The sequence below is a fragment of the Lineus longissimus genome, chromosome 15 (assembly GCF_910592395.1).
Source record: "Lineus longissimus chromosome 15, tnLinLong1.2, whole genome shotgun sequence".
NCBI classification, from domain to species: domain Eukaryota; kingdom Metazoa; phylum Nemertea; class Pilidiophora; order Heteronemertea; family Lineidae; genus Lineus; species Lineus longissimus.
In genome coordinates, this window is record NC_088322.1 from 14,421,721 (window position 1) to 14,442,510 (window position 20,790).

At 39.5% G+C, this 20,790-nt stretch overlaps 1 protein-coding gene across 7 annotated transcripts in view; it reads left to right on the forward strand.

Moving 5' to 3' along the window:
• LOC135499862 (inactive dipeptidyl peptidase 10-like) overlaps positions 1 to 20,790 on the forward strand; it is a 173,780-nt gene that overhangs the window by 91,350 nt on the left and 61,640 nt on the right. The window contains exon 1 of one of the 7 annotated variants that reach the window (XM_064790855.1): positions 13,078 to 16,845. The exons of the other annotated variants lie outside the window; for them this stretch is intronic. Within the exon in view, the coding sequence (XP_064646925.1) occupies positions 16,789 to 16,845 (57 nt within the window). The 5' untranslated portion in view covers positions 13,078 to 16,788. Of the gene's footprint in view, positions 1 to 13,077; positions 16,846 to 20,790 lie in introns of those variants that run through there. 7 annotated transcript variants of the gene reach the window in all.

Sequence of the window (20,790 nt, forward strand, 5' to 3'; positions counted from 1 at the left end):
CATGAAATGGTTCAAAGGTATCTGCCAGCTTGTCAATATCAATGGGCTGCGGCAATGGCGGCGAGTTCCATGCGTTCATTTTGGCTTGTTTTGCAGTGAGGAATGGATAAATATCTAGCCAATTCTCTCCTCAGTCATGTTCGGAAGGCGAGCTGACCAAACTTACATCAACGACGGTTCGGCCTGATGTACATTGTAGCTTTGTTTGATACCAAGTCAGAGTAAGAATAATATTTCAACCCTATACCATTGAAAGAAAATGTAAAAGTTTGTTTTATCAGTTGCTCCTGACAAATCTCATAAAGAGATTGTGAAGGAATGGGTTTAGTCAAGTATTAGGAGGAATTACATGGATCAGGACAAGATAGGGGAGATGGGTTATTGATCTGGCGGCTAATTTTCATCCACCATTATCCAATCAATGGATGATTTATGAGACTCGTCCACCTAATTGGGTAATTATCGACTGTTCTATATTCTTAGACATGTATTTCATTATTGGAATGTTTTGGTGTAACTTGTGTTGCACTTGATAAATATTCGAATCCAGGTTCTTCTCCTTTTGGTGACGTAGAGACATTGCCCTCGACTTTGACTTTGTCCTTATATGTATAGTATAGACTGGTCCTTCTGCTGTTTGGAATTCATGAGTTCAGTAATATTGGTTGGTAAGGAGCAGGTAATTCCAGCACAACAATCCAAAACATCAAATCTCTGTGAATATAGTTTTCCTCGTACATTTGTTTATAAACACCAAACAATATTTTCCAACATTTGTTGCGAACTTCCCCTTCACGAATAAACAAGGGTTAATAGTCAATAGATGCTATATGGAGTATAGCAGCTGAAGATTCCGTCGCATTCGATCGACCATATTAATAACCAATGGTAACCTGAGGCAAGATGCGCTGTTATGGGGGCGGGCTCCACCAGACGAATTTTAAGATTTGCATTATCTGCCATGCTAATTGTTGTCATAAACTCTTCTTTCGAATCTTAAGTTCGTTTGATAACCTATTGTGTTTTTTTCATATTAGAGCTGATGGCATTTTCACCATTACACTGAGTAGCATCATCTGGTCAACGAGCCTTCAAACTTGGCCATATTTGTAAAGAGTTATATCTGACTGATGCAAAGTAACCCCCATCCCCCACACGCACACACAATTCAAAGATTAAATTTTATTGATTTTCCAAGTGTACGGTTGGTGTCTTGAGCACGCCCAACATTGGTGTACACACTGGTCTATGTAAACAATCCAAAATCAAATAGGTTTCGCAATATATCCTTAGTGGTGTGTTGTATCAAAACGTCATGCTGAAACCATGTGAACAAACTGTTTCATGTGGCGACCTATTTCGTATTATGTGCGGCATCCAGACAGCAATTACTTAGTTTTATTCCTATGGGAATTGTCAAATCGATCATATGCAATTGGGATAATTAAAAATTAAACAATAGCCATCCACCACAGACCATCTGTCAAAGCTGGAAACATAATGTTTATAAACAGGACATCACATCGGAGTATCTGAATTCGCGGGAGGGGGATGGACTTGAACTGCTCAAAGTTGCATTGCTATGTAGAGATGAATCTATGACAAGCCATCATTGAATATATGATTGTACTCCGTCACAAAGTCACTCTTGTCTGTGTACCTGTTGTGCACTTCTTGCAGCTTACGTTTTGTTGTGGGAATTACCAAAAAGACGCACAATGCACGTTATAGATCAGAGCAATATAAATAGTTCGGAACACCATCACAATTGTAGGCATCATTGTAACCTAAATGTTAAGGCATCCTCGTACTCATGAGTCACAAGTCCTGCCGTCCAGTTTGCCACTTGGACCCATCATTTACCCTCTAACTTGTTGACTGGATTAACCAACATCGATATTGTAAACAATCCAGGACCTGCTGATCCATTTGGATGACAGATATCGTCTCGTTGACATGATAAACGCGTAACCTATTGTTACTATAATGGTACTCACGTGTCAGTATTCCTAAGACTCGCCAGGCCATTTGCTGAAGTGATCTGGTAATGGTAATTTCATGTAGATACAGCATCAGGGGCAAGATTCATCCACCTAACTTGACAAAACATCCGTTGAGACATTTCCTCCCAAAGTACAAAGCAACTTTTCCCTCCTTTTACTAGCAATGTCTTGTCGCACCTCATGGTGTGCTTAATGGTGAAATGTGGTCACTCATGATCACTTTGCCTCGTGATGTTTCCATTTATCTTACATGAACCTTCCTTTATAACTTATCTTCTATGTAATTCTCTTTTCAGGTAAGTGTCTGCGGATGTGAAGAAATTGTTATATTTTTCCTGAGAAGGTAGGACCATATATCTCTGTTTGCATGTAAGTATATAAAGCAGACAGAGCCAAATATTCACCTTGGGGGATCTCTTCATGGTATCTCTTGTACTATTTACAGAAATACGTGCATTCAGCTGTTGTGCATGTCATAGATAGCTGTACAAATCTATTTCAGTACTTTTTAGTTTAGTTAAGACGATCCTGTCAAATAGTATATTTCTCCTCGTGTTACCGTCTGATAATGTACACGACAAAGTTTAGTTATAGCTGAGGTATATTTCATTTAAGTAAAGTGATACCTATATGCTTTCGAAGAAAAGCAAATATTAGTTTTGTTATACGGAAAACAATTCACATCCATCCGTTGTTAGTACGACATATCATCTCCTGATGATGATGACACTCATGTCAGTGCAAGACCTGTGTAAAATACATCGCAGTTTGCTTTTGTCATCAAAAGTTACCCAAACCGATAAAAAGTAACTTTCATCAGGGTGGCTTAGTTCTTCTCGGCGCGTGCTTCCAATGGAAATTACTATTCTAACTGCGTCTAGCTGGTCGCATCCAAGTATACAAATGACTCGAATTACCTTACACTGTTTGTGGAACCTACTTGAATTGGTCGTTGAGAATTCTAGGAGGCTGGTAGGAGTTGGCAAATGTACAATTATATGAGTTTAGGACCAAGAGTCAGTAAGTCAGGTTAAAGTCATGGTTTTCCTATAAAACAAACTTCAAGCAGTGGTACAAATGTCGATGTTAGTTACTTACACATTTCTGTTTTAAGAAACGAACTGCATTTAGAATGACTTTTTTGTGCACTGTGCAAGTCTTGGGTTATCAGAAGTGTTGACTAATATTCCAGCTTGCGACTGAATTTCTCACCCGCCGAGGACTGGATGTTACGCATTGGTCGTAATAGCTGCTGGAGTGTTTTCTGACAGGAATTACTAAGTCAAATAATTGTTGTAATTGTTATATATCAACTTATTGCTGACAGTATCATGTCGAAAAAGCAACTAGTTACAAGCAAATATGCAAAATGAAGAGATGGTCTCATCATGCACATCATCCTTTATCATGAAGGAGACATGCCATAATTACATTAACAGTTCCTAACGAGGCCGTACATATGGTATAATCAGCCCAACTGTGTGGTACTTTCACCAATATAATGACATAAATGAGGGATGAGGACCAATTGGCAAGTACATTCATTTAGGTCGTCACAACTTCTACCATACTCATACTATTTCATGTTCGTCAGATAATTTCACGTCGGAGTTACCATAGCGTCGTATTTGTACATTCAGAATTTAGCGTATTGGGTTCATTTTTAGCTCACCTCTTAGCAGAGGTGAGCTTATCCCATACCGTGGCGTCCGTCGTCCGTCGTCGTCGTCGTCGTCTTCGTCGTCGTCGTCGTCGTCGTCGTCGTCGTCGTCCGTCGTCGTCCGTCGTCCGTTAGCAGGGCACGTTTCGTAACTGTTAGAGCTATTGAGTTGAAACTTGGTACACATGTACCCTTATGTAATGACACCTTGGAGACCAAGTTTCGGTCCGATTCGTTTCATTGTTTGGCCACCAGGGGGCCAAACGTTAAAAGTGAAAATATGCAATATCTCCCTTAATAGTAGTCGGGAAATTTTGAAAAAAATATGGTAGGTACTTCTAGCAAAGGTGCATCATATATCCTCCGGGTTTTTGATTTGACCTCCTTTTCAAGGTCACAGAGGTCAAATGGTGTAAATTGGCCGTTAGGATGTAACGATGGCACGTTTCTAAACTGCAATGACTATTGATACCAAATTTGGTACACATTTACCCCTTAGTCAGGTGATCTCAGGGACCGAAGTTTGGTCCAATATGATTCACCACTTGACCACCAGGGGGCAAAATCTAAAAACCTTAAAAATGTGATTATTCCTTAACTTCTTGCCCGATTGCCACCAATTTGATATCATGGGTACATCTAACCACCATACAGTATATGTCACACAGGATTTTAATTTGACCTTCTTGTCAAGGTCACAGAGGTCAAATGGCGTAAATTGGCCGTCAGGCCGTAACTATGGCACGTTTCTTAACTGCAATGACTATTGATCACAAATTAAGTACACATGTACCCCTTGGTCAGGTGATCTCAGGTACCGAAGTTTGGTGCGATCTGATTTGCCGTTTGGCCTCCAGGGAGGGGGCCAAATCCTAAATTCTTCAAAATGCCATTATTCCTAGTAATGACTTGCCCGATTGGCACCAATTTTATATCATAGGTACATCTAATTCTAACAACCATTCAATGTGTCACCCGGGTCTTCTTTGATTTGACCTACTTTTCAAGGTCACAGAGGTCGAATGTACTGTAAATTGGCCATTTTGGGGAAATTGTAATTGCTTGGACCTACATCAAACCTAACACTACATGACACAATACCATGCTCTTTATCCATCTTTCCTCCACATGAGGTGAGCACAATGGCCCTGGCCATTTCATCTAACATAATCTCAGTTATATATTGCCTAAGGCTGGGAAACCAGAAGTGAAGTCAGGTTCATTTTACCATTATTGCATTTTCCTAAAGGACATTCAGACTGCATCCATCATGATGTTGACCATGCATTGATATAGATTACCAATGATAGCAGCTTAATTTAGTGGTTTTCTGTCCAGGTGTGGCAGCTCTAAAGTGCACCACAATCGAGAGCTGGTCGTTGTTGCAAAATTATCTTTTCTTCGTCCGCTCTTTTTTGTCCTTAGATGTGCCGTGCCGTGTATACACCAAGCATATGCGATGTGACTGATATTGTTTGCCGATAACAAGAAATCAATTAAGTGGTTTCGTGTCCCAAATTCAATTGAGACATATCAGTATGAAAGGTAACTCAAAAGTCGATTTCCTTTGATATCAACAGACTGCATTATTTTGTTACCTCGGCCGACCGTATCATCGAGCTGTTCTATCCCCTTCTGGATTCGCAGTGCTTTCATATGAATCAAAGAGCCAGGATAATTAATTATAACGCACCGTGACAATCAGTGAAGCGTTATGTTTGAGTGCAGCTGGCTTTGGATCTCACTCTGCCAGGTTAATAATAAAGCTTGTTTAATGTCCTTTTTTTCCAAGATAGGGTTGAGGCTGGAGGAAAAAGGATTCAAACTATTTGTAGGGCAACCATATCAAAATGTAAGAGATTCAGGTAAAACCATCCACAATGCCTGGCAGACACTCAAACACAGGCTCACTCCAAGACCTAAATCAAAGAACAAAACCTCTTGGCCTTAATGTTTCGTAAATGTTATGCTAACTGAAGTGCCAGGCAATCTAGATGATCAACTCCGGTTAGGTGCATAGGAGGGTTGGTGCTAAAGGTGTGTTCGGTGGAGCATGGTAGCGAGGACCCGACGTTGCATTACATGGTCGCAAATATGTCGGTCTGGGTACAACTGATGCTAATTTAGGTGTGTTGTTCAGGATACAGTCGATGGCGACATAATGTTTGATGTGATTGATCTAATGGATGGGTTGTGGCAAGTGACACTCATTCAGAATGGACGTGATGAGACCGCGTTTGACCCTGCATGTGTCTCCTTACGATCAGAGCTCATTTCCCTGGTGAAATAGGTTTACATTTATTGATCAGATGAACTCTGCATTGTGATCATGGTGAAAAGGAATCTATAAGTTATTTGCTGGAATCTTCTGTCTTTGCAAAAATCAATTTACTAGTATTCAGTCGAGAGCTAATTCGTATTTGCATGTGGGTGCATTTTCATCCGAGTGTTCAGTTACAGTTGTTAAAAGGTAAAAATTTAAAATTTTCCGGTTTATAATCTTACATCCACTACCACAATTTCATCCGATTAATACACTATAATCCCAGTCTTTTTCAGCAGATGAACTGCTCAATTAGTGGTACAATCTGAGCATTTGCGAAAAGAGTAGCCAGAAATCTAGTAATTCTTGTAATTTTTTGTGGTTCCATATACATTTCAGAAAAAATCTTCTTAATTTTTTCTATATCCTATTCCTTATCCTGATCCAGAAAGTGCAAGATACCAAAATCAAATATTATTTGCCTCGAGCAGCAACATGACAGTTTTAAACCAAAGATTAAGGATCACCAATCCAATATATGACAGTCTTGCGATATCCCGTCTTATCCCCAATGCCACTGCACTTCCAGTGTTACTCCCTCGAAGTGGATCGCACAAGTCGATGGAACGCCATGCCAGTATATCTACAGCATGTATGATAAACCCGCGTGGGTACAGCAAGCTTCACCGTCTAACTGTGATCATTGTACTCGCAACAAATCATTCGATGGAGTTGTTTGTGGTGTGATTCTCTTTTTGTGTGAGTTCTATTTCTCAAGGAGTAGGAAAATTGTCCGTCAGCGTATCCCACCCAGGATTTTTGTAAGGAAAACGTAGAACCAGTGGTGTGCTTAGCATCATGTGTTGTGTTCCTAAACCCGACTGGTGTGTCAGATGTCAGTGTTGCACTGATACAGGACTAGAGATGAAGCCTTTCAATTATTTCCAACCTCTCGTATGGTGTTACTGTGGAGTGTTTTGATCTTTGTGTGGTGAATAATTCTGTGGGTGTTTGTAGGTGGTATGATGCTGTGCCGTTAACCAGTGTGTCTCAAATGCAAAGCCGATCAATTTCTAAGACGTTATTCAGTATTCTGCAATGATGTTGAAGTGTGGCTCATTAATTTATGACAGTATTTTTATGGATTTACATAATACGGAATCCCTACCCCCCCCCCCCCCCCCCAACACTCACCCACACACCTTGTAGTGTATCTGTCATGTCTCTATCACCTGTTATGTATGGTGAATGTATGATTTCCCCTGGCGATGGCATGCTCGTTGTTCCAGTGTTCTATCAAAATAATGGTGACCATTCGCCGCTAGTTGACAATCATCCAGTCTCGTTCCATATTCATTTTTTAATATCTTGCACAACATCTGCCTTGGATCGGATTTTCCACAAATAATTGTACCACTGGTATTGTCTGTCAGGGGGAATTGGAGAGAGTCAATCACGACAATAGACTGCTGTGAAATTTGATTTCGATGGAATAGTGTATGCTGTGAGTATAGTGTGACATTGCGTGTTGCCAGTCACAGACATCTATCAGTCGATAATGGACTATGATATTAGATTGTCTTGAATCAAATGATTGTGGATCGACCGTTCATTGTGTTTTAAGCATCATATGGGGTATCTTGTTTTGTTTTGGATAACGTTTTTCGCTCTTGTCTTGGATAACTAGGATGTAAAAATCGTTTTCCTCATCTCTTTCTGATATATTAAGTATGGTATAAGAAAACTTAATAATTTGTTACAACACGGAATTGTGCGAGAGCAAACGAATTCTTATAATCTGAGTATGGATGTTCTGAATTTGTGGTACAATTACTTTTATATTGGATGAAGGATGTATATATTTGAATTTATATAAGATGTTTGGAAGCGTACTCTTCATGTGGGCCGTCATTTGGTCACAGTAGGGATTTGTCAATACTTCTAAGACATTTACTACAGAGTTGGCCAGTGCACATGCAAGTGGTCTCAAAGATCTGTCTTAGAAATCCTTATGCATTATATTGTAGAGTGTGATGTGTTAAATTGATAGTGCAAATGTACGGTGTGAATGTGATGCTTGCTTTGCTAATACCTAAGGGTGTAGGGTGCTTGACTTTGCTTAAACATGTCAAGATGTTTGCTGAAACGACAGTACTGTCATAACACACCTTACCACATTGGTATGCGGTTTACGTTTCCTTATAAGTGTCTCAGCTGCCACTCATTCATATCCAAATAAGTGCATACTGCCGGAATTTGTCACTAATGTAGCCCACCAGTCCATATTGCAAAGTGTCAGTGGGTAAAAAGAAGAGAATTTTAAAAAGTAGATAGGGAGATAGTGATGTATAAAACGTTGCATTGAGATCCTTTGTAATTGAACTTAGGCTAACGGTCAATGACCGGGTGTATTCAGCCTAACGCACTCAATAACTTACAATATAAACCAATTTTCGTTCTGTCGAAACCACTCCCAATGCATTTAGGAAGCTATATAACCCAGATTGTGCATCATTTGAACCCATTGAAGCTGCTGATGGCTAATGGCGAATTTAACTGCATGTTGCTCCACATCATGGGCATGTTCCAAGCAATTATCTAGCCATTTGAAGCATAAAGAATCCGTATTGATCGTTGTTGATATGCACAGAAGGGAAGCTGAGTTTGAACAACATACCCCACTCTTATAATTCATGGGATGGAATTTTCTGCGAGTGCCTGCTTGGTGGATCGTGAGGGTGAGGCTGGAACTAGTAATTCGAGTTGTTTATTGTAGCAACTGGTACGGAAAGTTAGTCCAGGATGCCCTCTATCACCTCACGCCAACCACGTCCCCCACGTTTTTAACAAGCAACTTTTGCAAAAACGAACTTTACGTTGGAAGGGGGAGGGTACGCACCCCCTGCACCCCCCCCCGTTGGATCTGCAGCAGGTGCCATCGCCACCACATGCGTATTATGGCAGGATAAGCGAGGTTTTGGACAGTGTTTCTTGTAAACCTTCGATTCGATCCACAGCAATATGCATCTTTCTCACTCTTTTTTTCAGTAGACAGTTCGTCATTTACAAATTGGTTTCCGACATTTTTAATAACAATGAAACTAATAAGTGTCCCGCAGGCCAGCTGTCCTTCCTACAAATATTTGTTTTCTCGATAACACAAAGATCATTATTTCATTTAATTTCAGTTAAAGTACTTGTTCAAGGTCGCCAACGCCATTTATATGACAATTATGAACTACTGCCATTCCATGGGACGTAAATCAGCTGTGTTGCTTCCCAATTTTCCGACGAACATATGATGCTACCTCTTTTAATTATTATTCTCACCATTTTCAACTCCTTGCAGACATCAGTCGATATATAGCGTGTTTCAATTTGGCTGAGTTTCTTAATAATCAATCTGTGTATTCATCAGCTTTTTCTCAGTAATTTAGAATAATAAGAATATAGATCACGAATTACAAAAGATAAACTTGTAATGGGCGATGTCATGATGTCACCCGAATTTTGGCACCTGGTAGTCCTTTTACAAAAATGTCTCAATGTAGTCAATCGGAAGTAGTAGCAAGCCATTGTCTGAAGACTAAAACCTTCACTATTACGAGCAGACCATTCCGTTACTTTAGGAATGTGGTGCACCGGTGACTAATCCTTTCTCATTAAAACAAAGTGTCCGACACTTATACCCATTACTTCTATCGCATCTTAAACCCCTGAGATCCATTTCCTTTGGTCATTTGATTAGCGTACCCACCGTTCAATAAGATGAAAACTTTCCATAATTTCATACCTTGGACACCATCTGGGGCCTTACTTATATGATTACTTTAGATAATGCTGACAAAAAGATTGATTGACCCTGTCCATAGACGAGGTTAGGCTACACATGAAGTTCCTTGGCCAAAAAATGACACAGCTAAGCTTTTCGAAGTTGAGAAAAACAAGGCGGTGAATGGGCAAGGTATTGAAAGAACTTGCTGAGATACAAGACACAGTTCAGTATTAAGCGAACTTATATGAGGCAGAGAGTCAATTTAAGAGGAGAAATAATCCCTCTCTATCTGCAATGCTTTTAGAGAGTATGCTGGAACTGTATATTATAAGTATACCATTCTCAATCTTTATACATTCATTGCACGCAACCATAACAATATCAAGAAGGAGAAAAGCAAACAGTTTGAGTAGACAATGAACCATCAATCTACTTAGAACTTGACATAAAGAGTAGAACGCTAGCTAATAGATAGCGGCACGTTTGTAGGTGGTGTGTGAACCCACATGAGGAATATAGATTAGTTGGGCATTTTGAGGGGAAAATTTATTTTTACCATCTTATCAATGATATTCTGATGAAATGTGTACATTTGTGACTGTTTGATATCAAGAATCCATAAATACTTGTCATTATGAATTCTTGTTAATATGCACACTTCGCAATCATAACACTCCTCTTCCCCATCTGTGCAGATATCACAATTCGGGCTGGAGTTCTCTCCTACTTATATTACATGACATGTTATGCATCCACCTTTAGTACAAAAATCATTGAAACCTAGCTTGTTAAGCCAAATCTATCGCTAATAGCGGTTGGTGGGTGCGGTAGCACGAGTGGCATTCATGACAGTGACATGATTAACCAATAGAGCCAGTGTCATGATTCAATTCCATGTCAATCAGTAACCTTACCGATCAATATAAAAATGACCTGAAATGTCACAGTGACGCAATCAGGTGATGGCACTCTGCATATTCTGCTATTGATAGTGTCAACTCCTCTTAAACATTGACTTCAACTGATGTCACAGTGAAACTATCGGCCGGGGATATATCCGGCAATACACCAGGCAATTCTTGGTGGTGTAACCTGCTTTTGAGCATTGACAACAAATCACATTTTCTTGGCATTCCCTCAAAATCTTATCATTGATGTGACAATATTACATTGTCTGAGTCCTACCTCATATCACCAGCAATGTCCTAGATTTCTTACAGCCCTTTCTTATGTATTGATCCCCAGTACATATTTGTCTGGAGAAAATCCTCCAAGCCAATCTGATTCCAAGGTGGCCTGCTGCACCTACCAGGAGGGTAGATCGAGCAGAGACGATCGATGCCATGTAGTGCAAGGACTATAGCGTAGCGTAGGGTATAATGGTGTGAGGTCAGGCTCTGTAGAGGAAGAGGCTGGCGAAAGCAGAGGATATTGTCTCACTTCAGTGTGGAGGACGATTGGGTTAGCATCATGATGATGTACTGACATAAAAATCTAAGTCTGTACGAATTGACGCCATCGTCAAGTGCAATTCAGTCGTCGTCTAAGTTTTTATCGAAAGTGTGTGCTCTGAGAATTTCAATACCTATCCCCCATATAATCCTATAGAACTCCAACAGAAAAAAATATCGATGCTAATGTCAATTGATCAGCCTGACAGCCTGCATAGGCTGCTCGATACGAAATAATTATCCTCGCGTAAAATAGCTACATGTGTACGAATCGAATATATTGTCCAGTGATTTTCGATATGTGCAGTCTTGCGGTCGTAGAGGATTGAATTATGATCGTATTCGTATTGGTTAATATTTGCTCAAGTAATATGGCGATTTTCTATGCATTGTTGATGAGTTTCAACAGACTGGTGAGTGTTTGACGAATTTCTGTGGAGAGGTTGAATGCTGTCGTTACTGTTTTCTCGCATATGACTTGATCACGTGTTTGTGTATGGCACGGCAGTGAACCTACAGCTACCCTATTTTTCACTTCTAATTCGAATGTTAAAGGAGGCCCTCTTATACACTGCTTTATTTGGGTTGACATCATGTGTGTTACATTTTCTGTGAGACAGTATATGAGTGAAAGTGGTTGTCTGTTGTCTTTCGGTGTTTGATCTGCTTGTCCACGGACTGCGAATAAATGAAGGTTGGAGTTGTATGTTGGTGCTTCTGCGATAGAATGACAGGTGCCACACAAACATGTCGATTTTTCCTATGGTGTGAGTGACTACTGTATTGTTCCCTTAAAACAGATGTGATAACTAACTAGGACCACAAAAACATTTCGAAGTATATCTTGAATGTTACAGATTCGGAGCTTGTTCATTTGTTGGTAGACCTTGACCAGGACTCTAAGTGTATCCTCTCTCTATTATTTCAAGCCTACGTAACCCGCCAATAACAACTGTCACGCTGCGATGGAACTAAAACAAAACTCAACTTCGACACTTTCCGCTTTAAGCTAAGGCTTTCGTCAGGAGTATGTTCTGAAGCATATTCTTTAAAGACTTTGTAGTCTTGTAATCATCCAGCTCCCAATAACTGTACTCCAACAAGGAAATAACTTTCTTTGGATTAATTTCTGTTTGATATACCAGTCGTATTTTCTGTGGACGTTCAGTGTTCGATGTGGATTTTGCTGCTTGACATTATTCAGAGCTGCTTGCTCCTGGCTTGGTTGGAGACAACGACCATTGATTTCTTTGCTGATTTCTTGCTGATTGCTGAAAATTAAGTAAACAAACAATTTTTTAATGTGATTTGAGTGAAGTGGATATCAATGAAATTGAGAGACAATGCGATTTAAGTTGATATACTCAGTTGAGAGAACATGACATTTAAGTGGATAAGCAACACTTTAAGTGGATCAATAAGGTTTTCATCGTGACAGTATAATTGCTGAAAACAACTTTTTCAAGTTCGGCTGCGCGGCCAGTTGCGTTGTGACATTTTACTCTATGCAATAGTAGTTTTACGGCACATGAGTTATGCACTACATTTTATACATACTCGGCAAATTTTCGCCAACGTTTTTATAGAACTAGTCTTCCTAGAGTATTGTTGACATTTTATTGCTAGTATTACTAGAACAGCGAGAGGAAGCTGGCAGCTGGTTAGTTGTAGAATTTATAATTCAATTGTGCATGTTAGCTGATTCAAGCATATTAATAATATCTACGATGAATGATACTTTTTGGTATGTGTACGAACAACACACTTTTGACATATAAATAGCAGCATTTCCAAGCAATACAAAAAACAACATTGGAAGTTTATATTTGTTACGTGACATGAGGAGTAGATTGTCATTTGATATCGAATACCAGTAGATCTTGAAATCAGAAAGACAAAAAGGAAAAAAATTGTTCGTATTTGCTAACTATCTTACTGTGTCTGAACAGAAAGCAGCCACATTGGGAGTTCAGCTAATCAGTCGAATTCTGAGGAACTGCATTAGATGCAAGGACAATAAGACTTGGGATTGGCAAAATTAGCATCTGTGGATTCCGAATACGGGTTGCTGTTGCAGATGTCTAACTACTGGCTTTAAAGGAACGGTATTTGATAGGTGCTGGAAGGTGACTCGATAACTGGTGGAATTAGCGCCTGTTGATTCCTGAGCAAGCACGTTTGGCTGTTGTTGCAAATTAACTCGGAATTAGCTCGCACTTGCTCAGTGTTAATTATATTGTGGTAACGCGAAATCAATGAGCTCTGATGTGAATAATTGATAGAGCTTAGCAAAGATACTAGAACAGGAGGATTGAACATGGTAGTGGCCTCAAATAGCTAGACGGTGAAGAGGCTCACTGATGCATGTGTGGCTTAACAGTCGCCCACACCTTGTTGACTTGCTGACTGCAACAATCACGGGTTGAAGAGTTTGATAATCAAAACTTAACATTTGGAACTCGGACATTCCGTGGGAAATTGCTGCACCTGCTGTTACTGCTGACTGTGGAAGCCTTGGAACGATTTCACGAGTTGTTGGCATGACTAGGACTACATTACAGTTGATTCAGTGGAACCTCGCAGCACTTGGTGATGACTTGATGACTGTATAACACTGGGTGGACTGGAATAAAATGTAAAACTCTACATAATTGGACAATTACTTGCAAATGGTTCAGTTGTTCGCATGTAACCTGGGACACTATCTCACAGGATTCTGCTAAGGTTGCGTTTGTTTTAGCCTTGCGGTCGACTAAGAAGAGTTCTCAACTTTCTGTTGGGTTGGCATTTACGCAATTCGACCGACATGTATGTAAAGCTAATATATCCTTGTTGACATCACACGGAATACCTTCTTGGTATAGGATTGCTTGTTTGCTTCAGTGTTTAACACAAATATTGTGACTTGCAAGGCTCTGGGCGCATGTATAATTGGGATAACTGTAGGATCAAGTCTATCCCTCAGGAACTGTGCTTCGTTCTGTATTACCAAGAAACTAATCACATTGCTGTGACGATTTACATCTCCGTCGGTGATGGAAGACTTGAGGATACCACACCAGATCTGAAATCGTATAAAGGTCTGGAACGATTTCTGATTTTATCTCAAACGCACGGGTATGGAATGTTAGCAATAACTCTTTGGAAATTTTCTCCTGGAGTGCATTGTGACTGGTCGAATTATACACCACGTGGAATGATATGCTACTAGACCACGTACAGCTGGAAACTTGGTCGAAATTCATTGCCGTCGATTCTGTACTATTGCTGGTTTTGTATAGGAAAGAACCACTTAGAGACGGAAAAAAGATACAAGACACAATCGCTTGGTAGTGAAATTTGACTTATCTATTGCCGGCAACAAGAGGTAAGATTACCAAACCTGCTTAGCCTGCTAGTCTGGCTTAAAACAGAGATTTCTTTCCCTACATTTGTGGCACGACATTTGAGTAACATCTTGTTAATGCTTCGAGCACTTAGAAGTGAGATAAACACTTGCTTTTATGGAGATTTAGGTACTTTGTCTGGAAGAAGAAGAAGAGGAGTATGATCTTATCAGCTGGTGGACTTCTGAACTTTTGATCTCGGTTTGGGTTAAGGTTATCTCTGTTGGAACAAAGATCTTGTTGTACCCACAACGAACTCTCATACCTGGTGAAGTGATAACAGCCAGTTTAGAGTAAGATTTCAACCACGTACTAACTTGGATACAGTCTGAATCATTTGAGGAATATAACCGCAATTGCACAGTCAAGGAGTTTACACTTGGATCGAACAGCGTAACATTCTCATCAGTTGGATGAAAAATACACTAACCGACCCTGGTTTCTCCAAGGATACATTCATTTACGTGGAGAAGTATCCACTGATTATACAGTCGTTAGTGTAATGCTCTCTGAGAATGTGGGATTTGGGATTAATGGTATAACATCCTGGAAGGGAAACACGTGGAATTCTGGGATTGTGTGGTATGTGCTGAACTTCATTAATAAAGAAGAGCTTTTGTCTTGAGGACACTTTTGTTTACTGAACAAGTACATATTAGTAGTGATCACTTATTCCCTAAATAACACTGGAAATATTAAAGAAAGTGAAGTGAGTGATTGACAATGCAGCTTGAAGCACAAAGGATTTGAAACTTCAAGTCATACTGAAATAAAATTAATGAAAAGTAAAAGCGATCAGAATATAAATTGACAAGCAAGCTGGTAAATATCATTACTTTGATCATTCAGCGTACAACGATATTTCCATCTGTTCACACCATTTGATTGTATCCAGCAGTGTCTTTATATCCATAGTTTAAATACCAGAGGACTTAACTGATTTTACTCTACAAATTGAAGAAGAAACTAAGATTCTTTGTTGGCCAGTTGGGAAGAGAAAAATTTGTTTTTGCGCATTCCTTCAAAACTAATCACTACTTCGACTGGGAATACTTTGAATACAAATGTACTTGGAATTTTTTTTTAATTTTTGTGTAGTGTTGAAACAGTTTGGTGTACGTACCTTGTATCACTGTTGAAACATTCACCAGTTCGGACATAAGGTTTCATTCAGCACTTGAAAGCGTAACTTTGTGGCTGCACCTTGTGGCTGTATTCAGGAATTGGTATATAGTTTCACGAACTATATGTCATGGATTTGTGGGTACTGGTCTTGCTGTGGAGATGAACAGAATCATATACGCTAACTATTCTGCGCTGTTGGAAGGAGTTACGTTGGAAATATTGTCAGAATTCACGAACATTTCCTCTTCAAGGAACTGAGTCAAAACGTTAACAATTTGACTATTGACTTATTTCACCAAGTTTCCGAAGGTCGGCGTCTTCATTTGGTTCTAAGAAGGAATCATATTTACAAGGCTTAACAATATCCTATCGGGGATTTTAACATCATTCAAAGAATTAAATTACAAGAATCCATGATATTTGGCATTCTGTTACCTGCCAAATGGCAAATTGGCGGTAATATCATCTTTTGTTTGTCTTGGTTAATGCCACCAGGGAACAAATTGAGTTAAGATATTCTGACTTGGCGAACCCACAGGGAATAAAAGTTAATCTTCTTGGAAGGCTCATCAAGAGTAAACCTGGTACCGTTGGATCTCGCAGTTACCTAAAGAAATCTTTACACAACACAGACAGTAGATGGATTGAACATTCAAGGAATTTGATTCGTACCTGTTGGTAAGATATTAGACTCGAAAAAAGAAATTTTGGAATCTGAAAAAAATATAATTGGTCCCCGAGGGTGGACGCACAGTATTGATATAAATGCATAATATTCGATATCAAAAGGAGCAAATTATACACATTAATCGACTTCTTAACAAATAAACCTTTATGTAGTTGTAGGGCATTTACACTAAAACTCAACTTATCTTACGTTCAGAAGTTGAAGGGCAATAAAATTAATACTCAACTCATGTAAACTTTATCAATTCAACTTATATACAATATTGACTGAAATTAGTATTATTGACTCTGTGACTGTAACTTTTGCAAGAAACACTGATGGTGAATAAAAGCTGTAAGGTTTTGGTGTTGCCGGTGGTGGAATGGGTAAAAACGTATGCCCTTATTCGTATCATAGAGACTTTGTGACAACGAAAGTTCTTTGCTCGGAGACACAGTATGGAGGAGGACTACGACTCGGAGGATTTTGAAGACGAGGAGGTAGAGAAAGAAAATGTAAGTTGATTTATTAGTCGATTAAGTGATTTAGTAGTAGATACTCTTGCATTACTGATAAAGGTGTGATTATTTACGAGGCCTTGTTCCAGATTAAATGGAATGACTAACGTTCACGAATAGTGCCTTGATCCCCATGCCCATGCGACAGATCGGTAAACATCGTTTTGTGTCTATCACCGGGATCAGTTTAGGTAAAACGAAAAAGTACACGTAGTCATTAAAAGATTGGCTTTTTGGACGTATGTGAGGAATAAGTAAGCGCAACATTTAGGCTTCCAACTTTTTTATTCCATAAAACGTATTGCCAAGTCAAAAAAAAAAAGATGACTACTTTGAATGTACGATACTGTTGGTTGGTTGAAGAGGATAGGCGAACAAATGCATTATTTATCTCCGAGTATAAAACTCGCGTTTGAGTACCCTCTCTAGAAACATAAAAACGTGCCAGTGCAATTCACCTTGATATTCTTTATGGGACAGACAGGTAGGTTTTTTTACACAATTGCATACACAGTGGGGAAAATAATTCAAAACAAGGGCTAGAGTTTCAAAATATTTAGGTGAAGCTGGGTTGCAGTCCTAAATTTTTCATGACACGGTGAAATGAATGGCAAAACAGTTCTGTCCTGGTTCTGGTTTAGAATTTTGTATAGTGTACATACCTGCAACTCTAAGATGCAGGTGAACTATAGACAAGGTGACTTTGATCATGCAATTCCAGCCCTGGAAAAAATTCCATATCATAGTATTTCCTTCTTGTTTAAAGAGAATTTGAAATATACGAAAGCAGCTAAAAAGTTGTAGAATATTACGAATACTGGATCATGTTGTGATAAGGAATTGGGTGTTTTATTTCAAAATTGCAAGAAATTGCCTTGGAATGCTGCCTTTGGCAAGGTTTGGGTGGTGCAATATCTAATAGTTAAAGTGTCATTCATTTGATTGATTATGCTAATTCTTACAAACAACCAGGCGATTTGGTATCAATTTTCTCTCATTATGATATCATATGATTCAAAATTGCTTCCTGAGATACAAGGTAATTACATCGTAATGTATACCAGTATTTATGCGTTTAAACTTTGTAACATTCTTCTCTGAATGAATCGGTTGTCATCTTTTGATGCTTTCATGGCAATGATATTGATATTATATCACAGTTGCTGTACTAGGTACAGGAAGGGACCAAAAATGATAACCTTGAGCCTCTTTTGGGGACATTTTCGAAATATGCATAGAACTCCTTCATGAGAACCCCTGTAAGCAATTTATCAGCCTCACAATCAAGAAAGACACGTTCATGACAAAATAGATAAGATTTATTTGGAACCTTCCCATTGGCTACTGGTGATTACTTTCTCGAGTCTAGACCAATCATATTACTCAAAACATATTGCTGATTCAAAAGTAGGGAATCCATTTATTCCTCCTCCAGACATACTGAACATTGTTGTATTGAAAGTGTGTCTGGTCGGTATGTACGTTGCCGTCCCCTGGGGATAGACATCGACCAAATTGACATACATCTCCGGCCGAAATGCGTTCAACTATATGGACTGTTTATATTGAGGATTCCCCTTGAGGGTCATCCATATTGGGGGGACATTGCGTATCATCACCATGTATGATTTGTAGATTTCTCTTCTTTTCAAAAGATTTAGTCGAAATAAGTGTAGACGGTGTAGGAATTGACAAGTGAACTGTGTACTGTTCTGATGTCGTGGATCACCGTAACACGAGAAGGATATAGGATTTGTTTCTTAAACCAGATACAAACAACAACATTTCGTTACTGCGAAGCAAACTGTTCTCTTGTTCATTTGATTGTATCGACATTGTAACTTGTCATTGCTGAAAAGTGAGCTCGTGATCGGCGTGCCAACACAATAACTTGGCTAGAGTCCCCATTATTCCTCCTTTTCAAAGGGTTCTCGAAACTATATACTTAGCAAATTAATATTGGTAGTTGCTAAATTTGCAAATGGTTAGTACTGCCATGATATCATATCAACTTTGGTCAGAGTGTTTGTTACGCTTATCAATAACCAACCATCTACTACAGGAGATGATTGATATATATGGAAATGAATAATTGAGCGAACCAGGTTTTGCGTGCTATATGCCCCTGCGTTTCATGAATAATAAAATGCCCAAGCCCGGTGGGAGCCCCAAAAAAATCCATCTTCTTTCTTCTGTGTTTCATGATCGTAATTTGGAAAGACAGGAGGAGCTCGAAGGTAAGTTTAGCACCATGGTTGTGGATTAAAGGGAAGAGGTGTTGGCTTTTGCCAGGCCTCCCAAGCGCATATATTCCTGTTGGTCAGTTGCTTTGTGGTAGAGAAAGGAGGAGTTGTGTCCAATTATACAAACACTACATGCCTTGACAACCGGAGGTGCGGAATGTCATTACCTGTGATAGTGCGGTGCTGTTAGTTCACCATTCTGTCATTAGTTATCTTAGTTCACCAGCTTCAGCTTAAACATTACTGGCAAACAAAAAGTGTCCATGACAAATCCAGCCGAAAGGTGAGGACAGAACTGCATGCCCAAACCGACCAAATGGATGTTCTCGAGTGGCTGCACCATCACATTGTGTGATGGTGTAGCCAACCAAGTATGTTGCTGCAATGCATCATTATTGGTGTATATCGTCCATGTGTTATCTGTGGCGATAGAACGTTCTTCCCAAAAACAGTCGTTCGGCCATCTTGAATTGCACCCTGCTGACCAATTGATGATGTTTGCTGGTTGCTAGGGGTGATGTATTAGGTTGATCTGCTGCACAGTATGGTTTCCACTGACCCTTGCCGGAACGTAATGAATTTCTGATATGTCCATAAATCGGTCGTGTCAAGTGATGAGCTCTCCTCTTGGTCTAAATGTTTACAACTCGACCAGATGGACACTCAAAGCTTGTCCAGTTTGGCCATGGAATGCTGGTGAGGTAAGGGATCGTCTTCAGAGCCAGAGGCAGTCCCGGTAATCTGAAATGAATCGTTTAGAGATTAAGATCAACTTGAAATGTGATGATTATGTTGATATTAAGTGGTTCGGCAGCCCAAACAGCTTTGTCAAAATTTTACTTAAGCCTGTCCTGTTGTGCGATGAATCACTCCGTATACCAATCATTCAACCTAACCGAAAAATCCAATTTACCCACTTCGTTTGAGGGTCCATTGATGTTCAGAGCAATTTGACGAAGATATTGCTTGCATCTCTTGGGACTAATCTGTCCAAAATTTCATCGGAAAACCAGTTACGGCTTGCTCTAACCGGTTCAAAGAGGCGTACGCCTGACAATTCTGACTGTGTACATCCCAGCAAGACATTTCACTGTCGCAACTAATTCACATTCCTCAGTAGAAGTCGTTTGCATATCGATTCTAATGAATTGATGGTGCGGCTGGTCGATGTGATTTAGCGACAGTTGTTCCATGTGAAATACATAACCATTTCACTGTCACGGCTCAGATCCGTCTTGCTTAGCCCATGGTAACATGTTGTTTTTGAGTAGCAGTACTGCGTTTATTGCTTTTACGGGATGTGGTTTAGCAATAGTCCTGCAGATAGATGTTTAGTCCGTTTAAAAACAAGTGTACTTCGTCAGCCTTTTATTTGGAGGGACTTTCGTAGAAATACAATCTACTGGATGTGAATTAGAAGCATCTTTAAATTGTTTTCCACAGTTGATCATGTGCTCCACACAACGTAATCAGAACCATCATCAGAACATCATTTGCATATGGACCTGCAGCCGATATGGTGGATGTGGTTTTGTGTATGGGCTTCCGTCTGTCTGGGAAATCGTCTTCAATATAGATTGAGAGAGGCCCAAATGAAATGAGCCTAAATTGACATTCTAGTGTGCATTCAGTCAAGCACCACTCAGATTAATGAGATGAACGCAGACGGAGAGATTTGGGCATTTCTTTGATCTCTTTT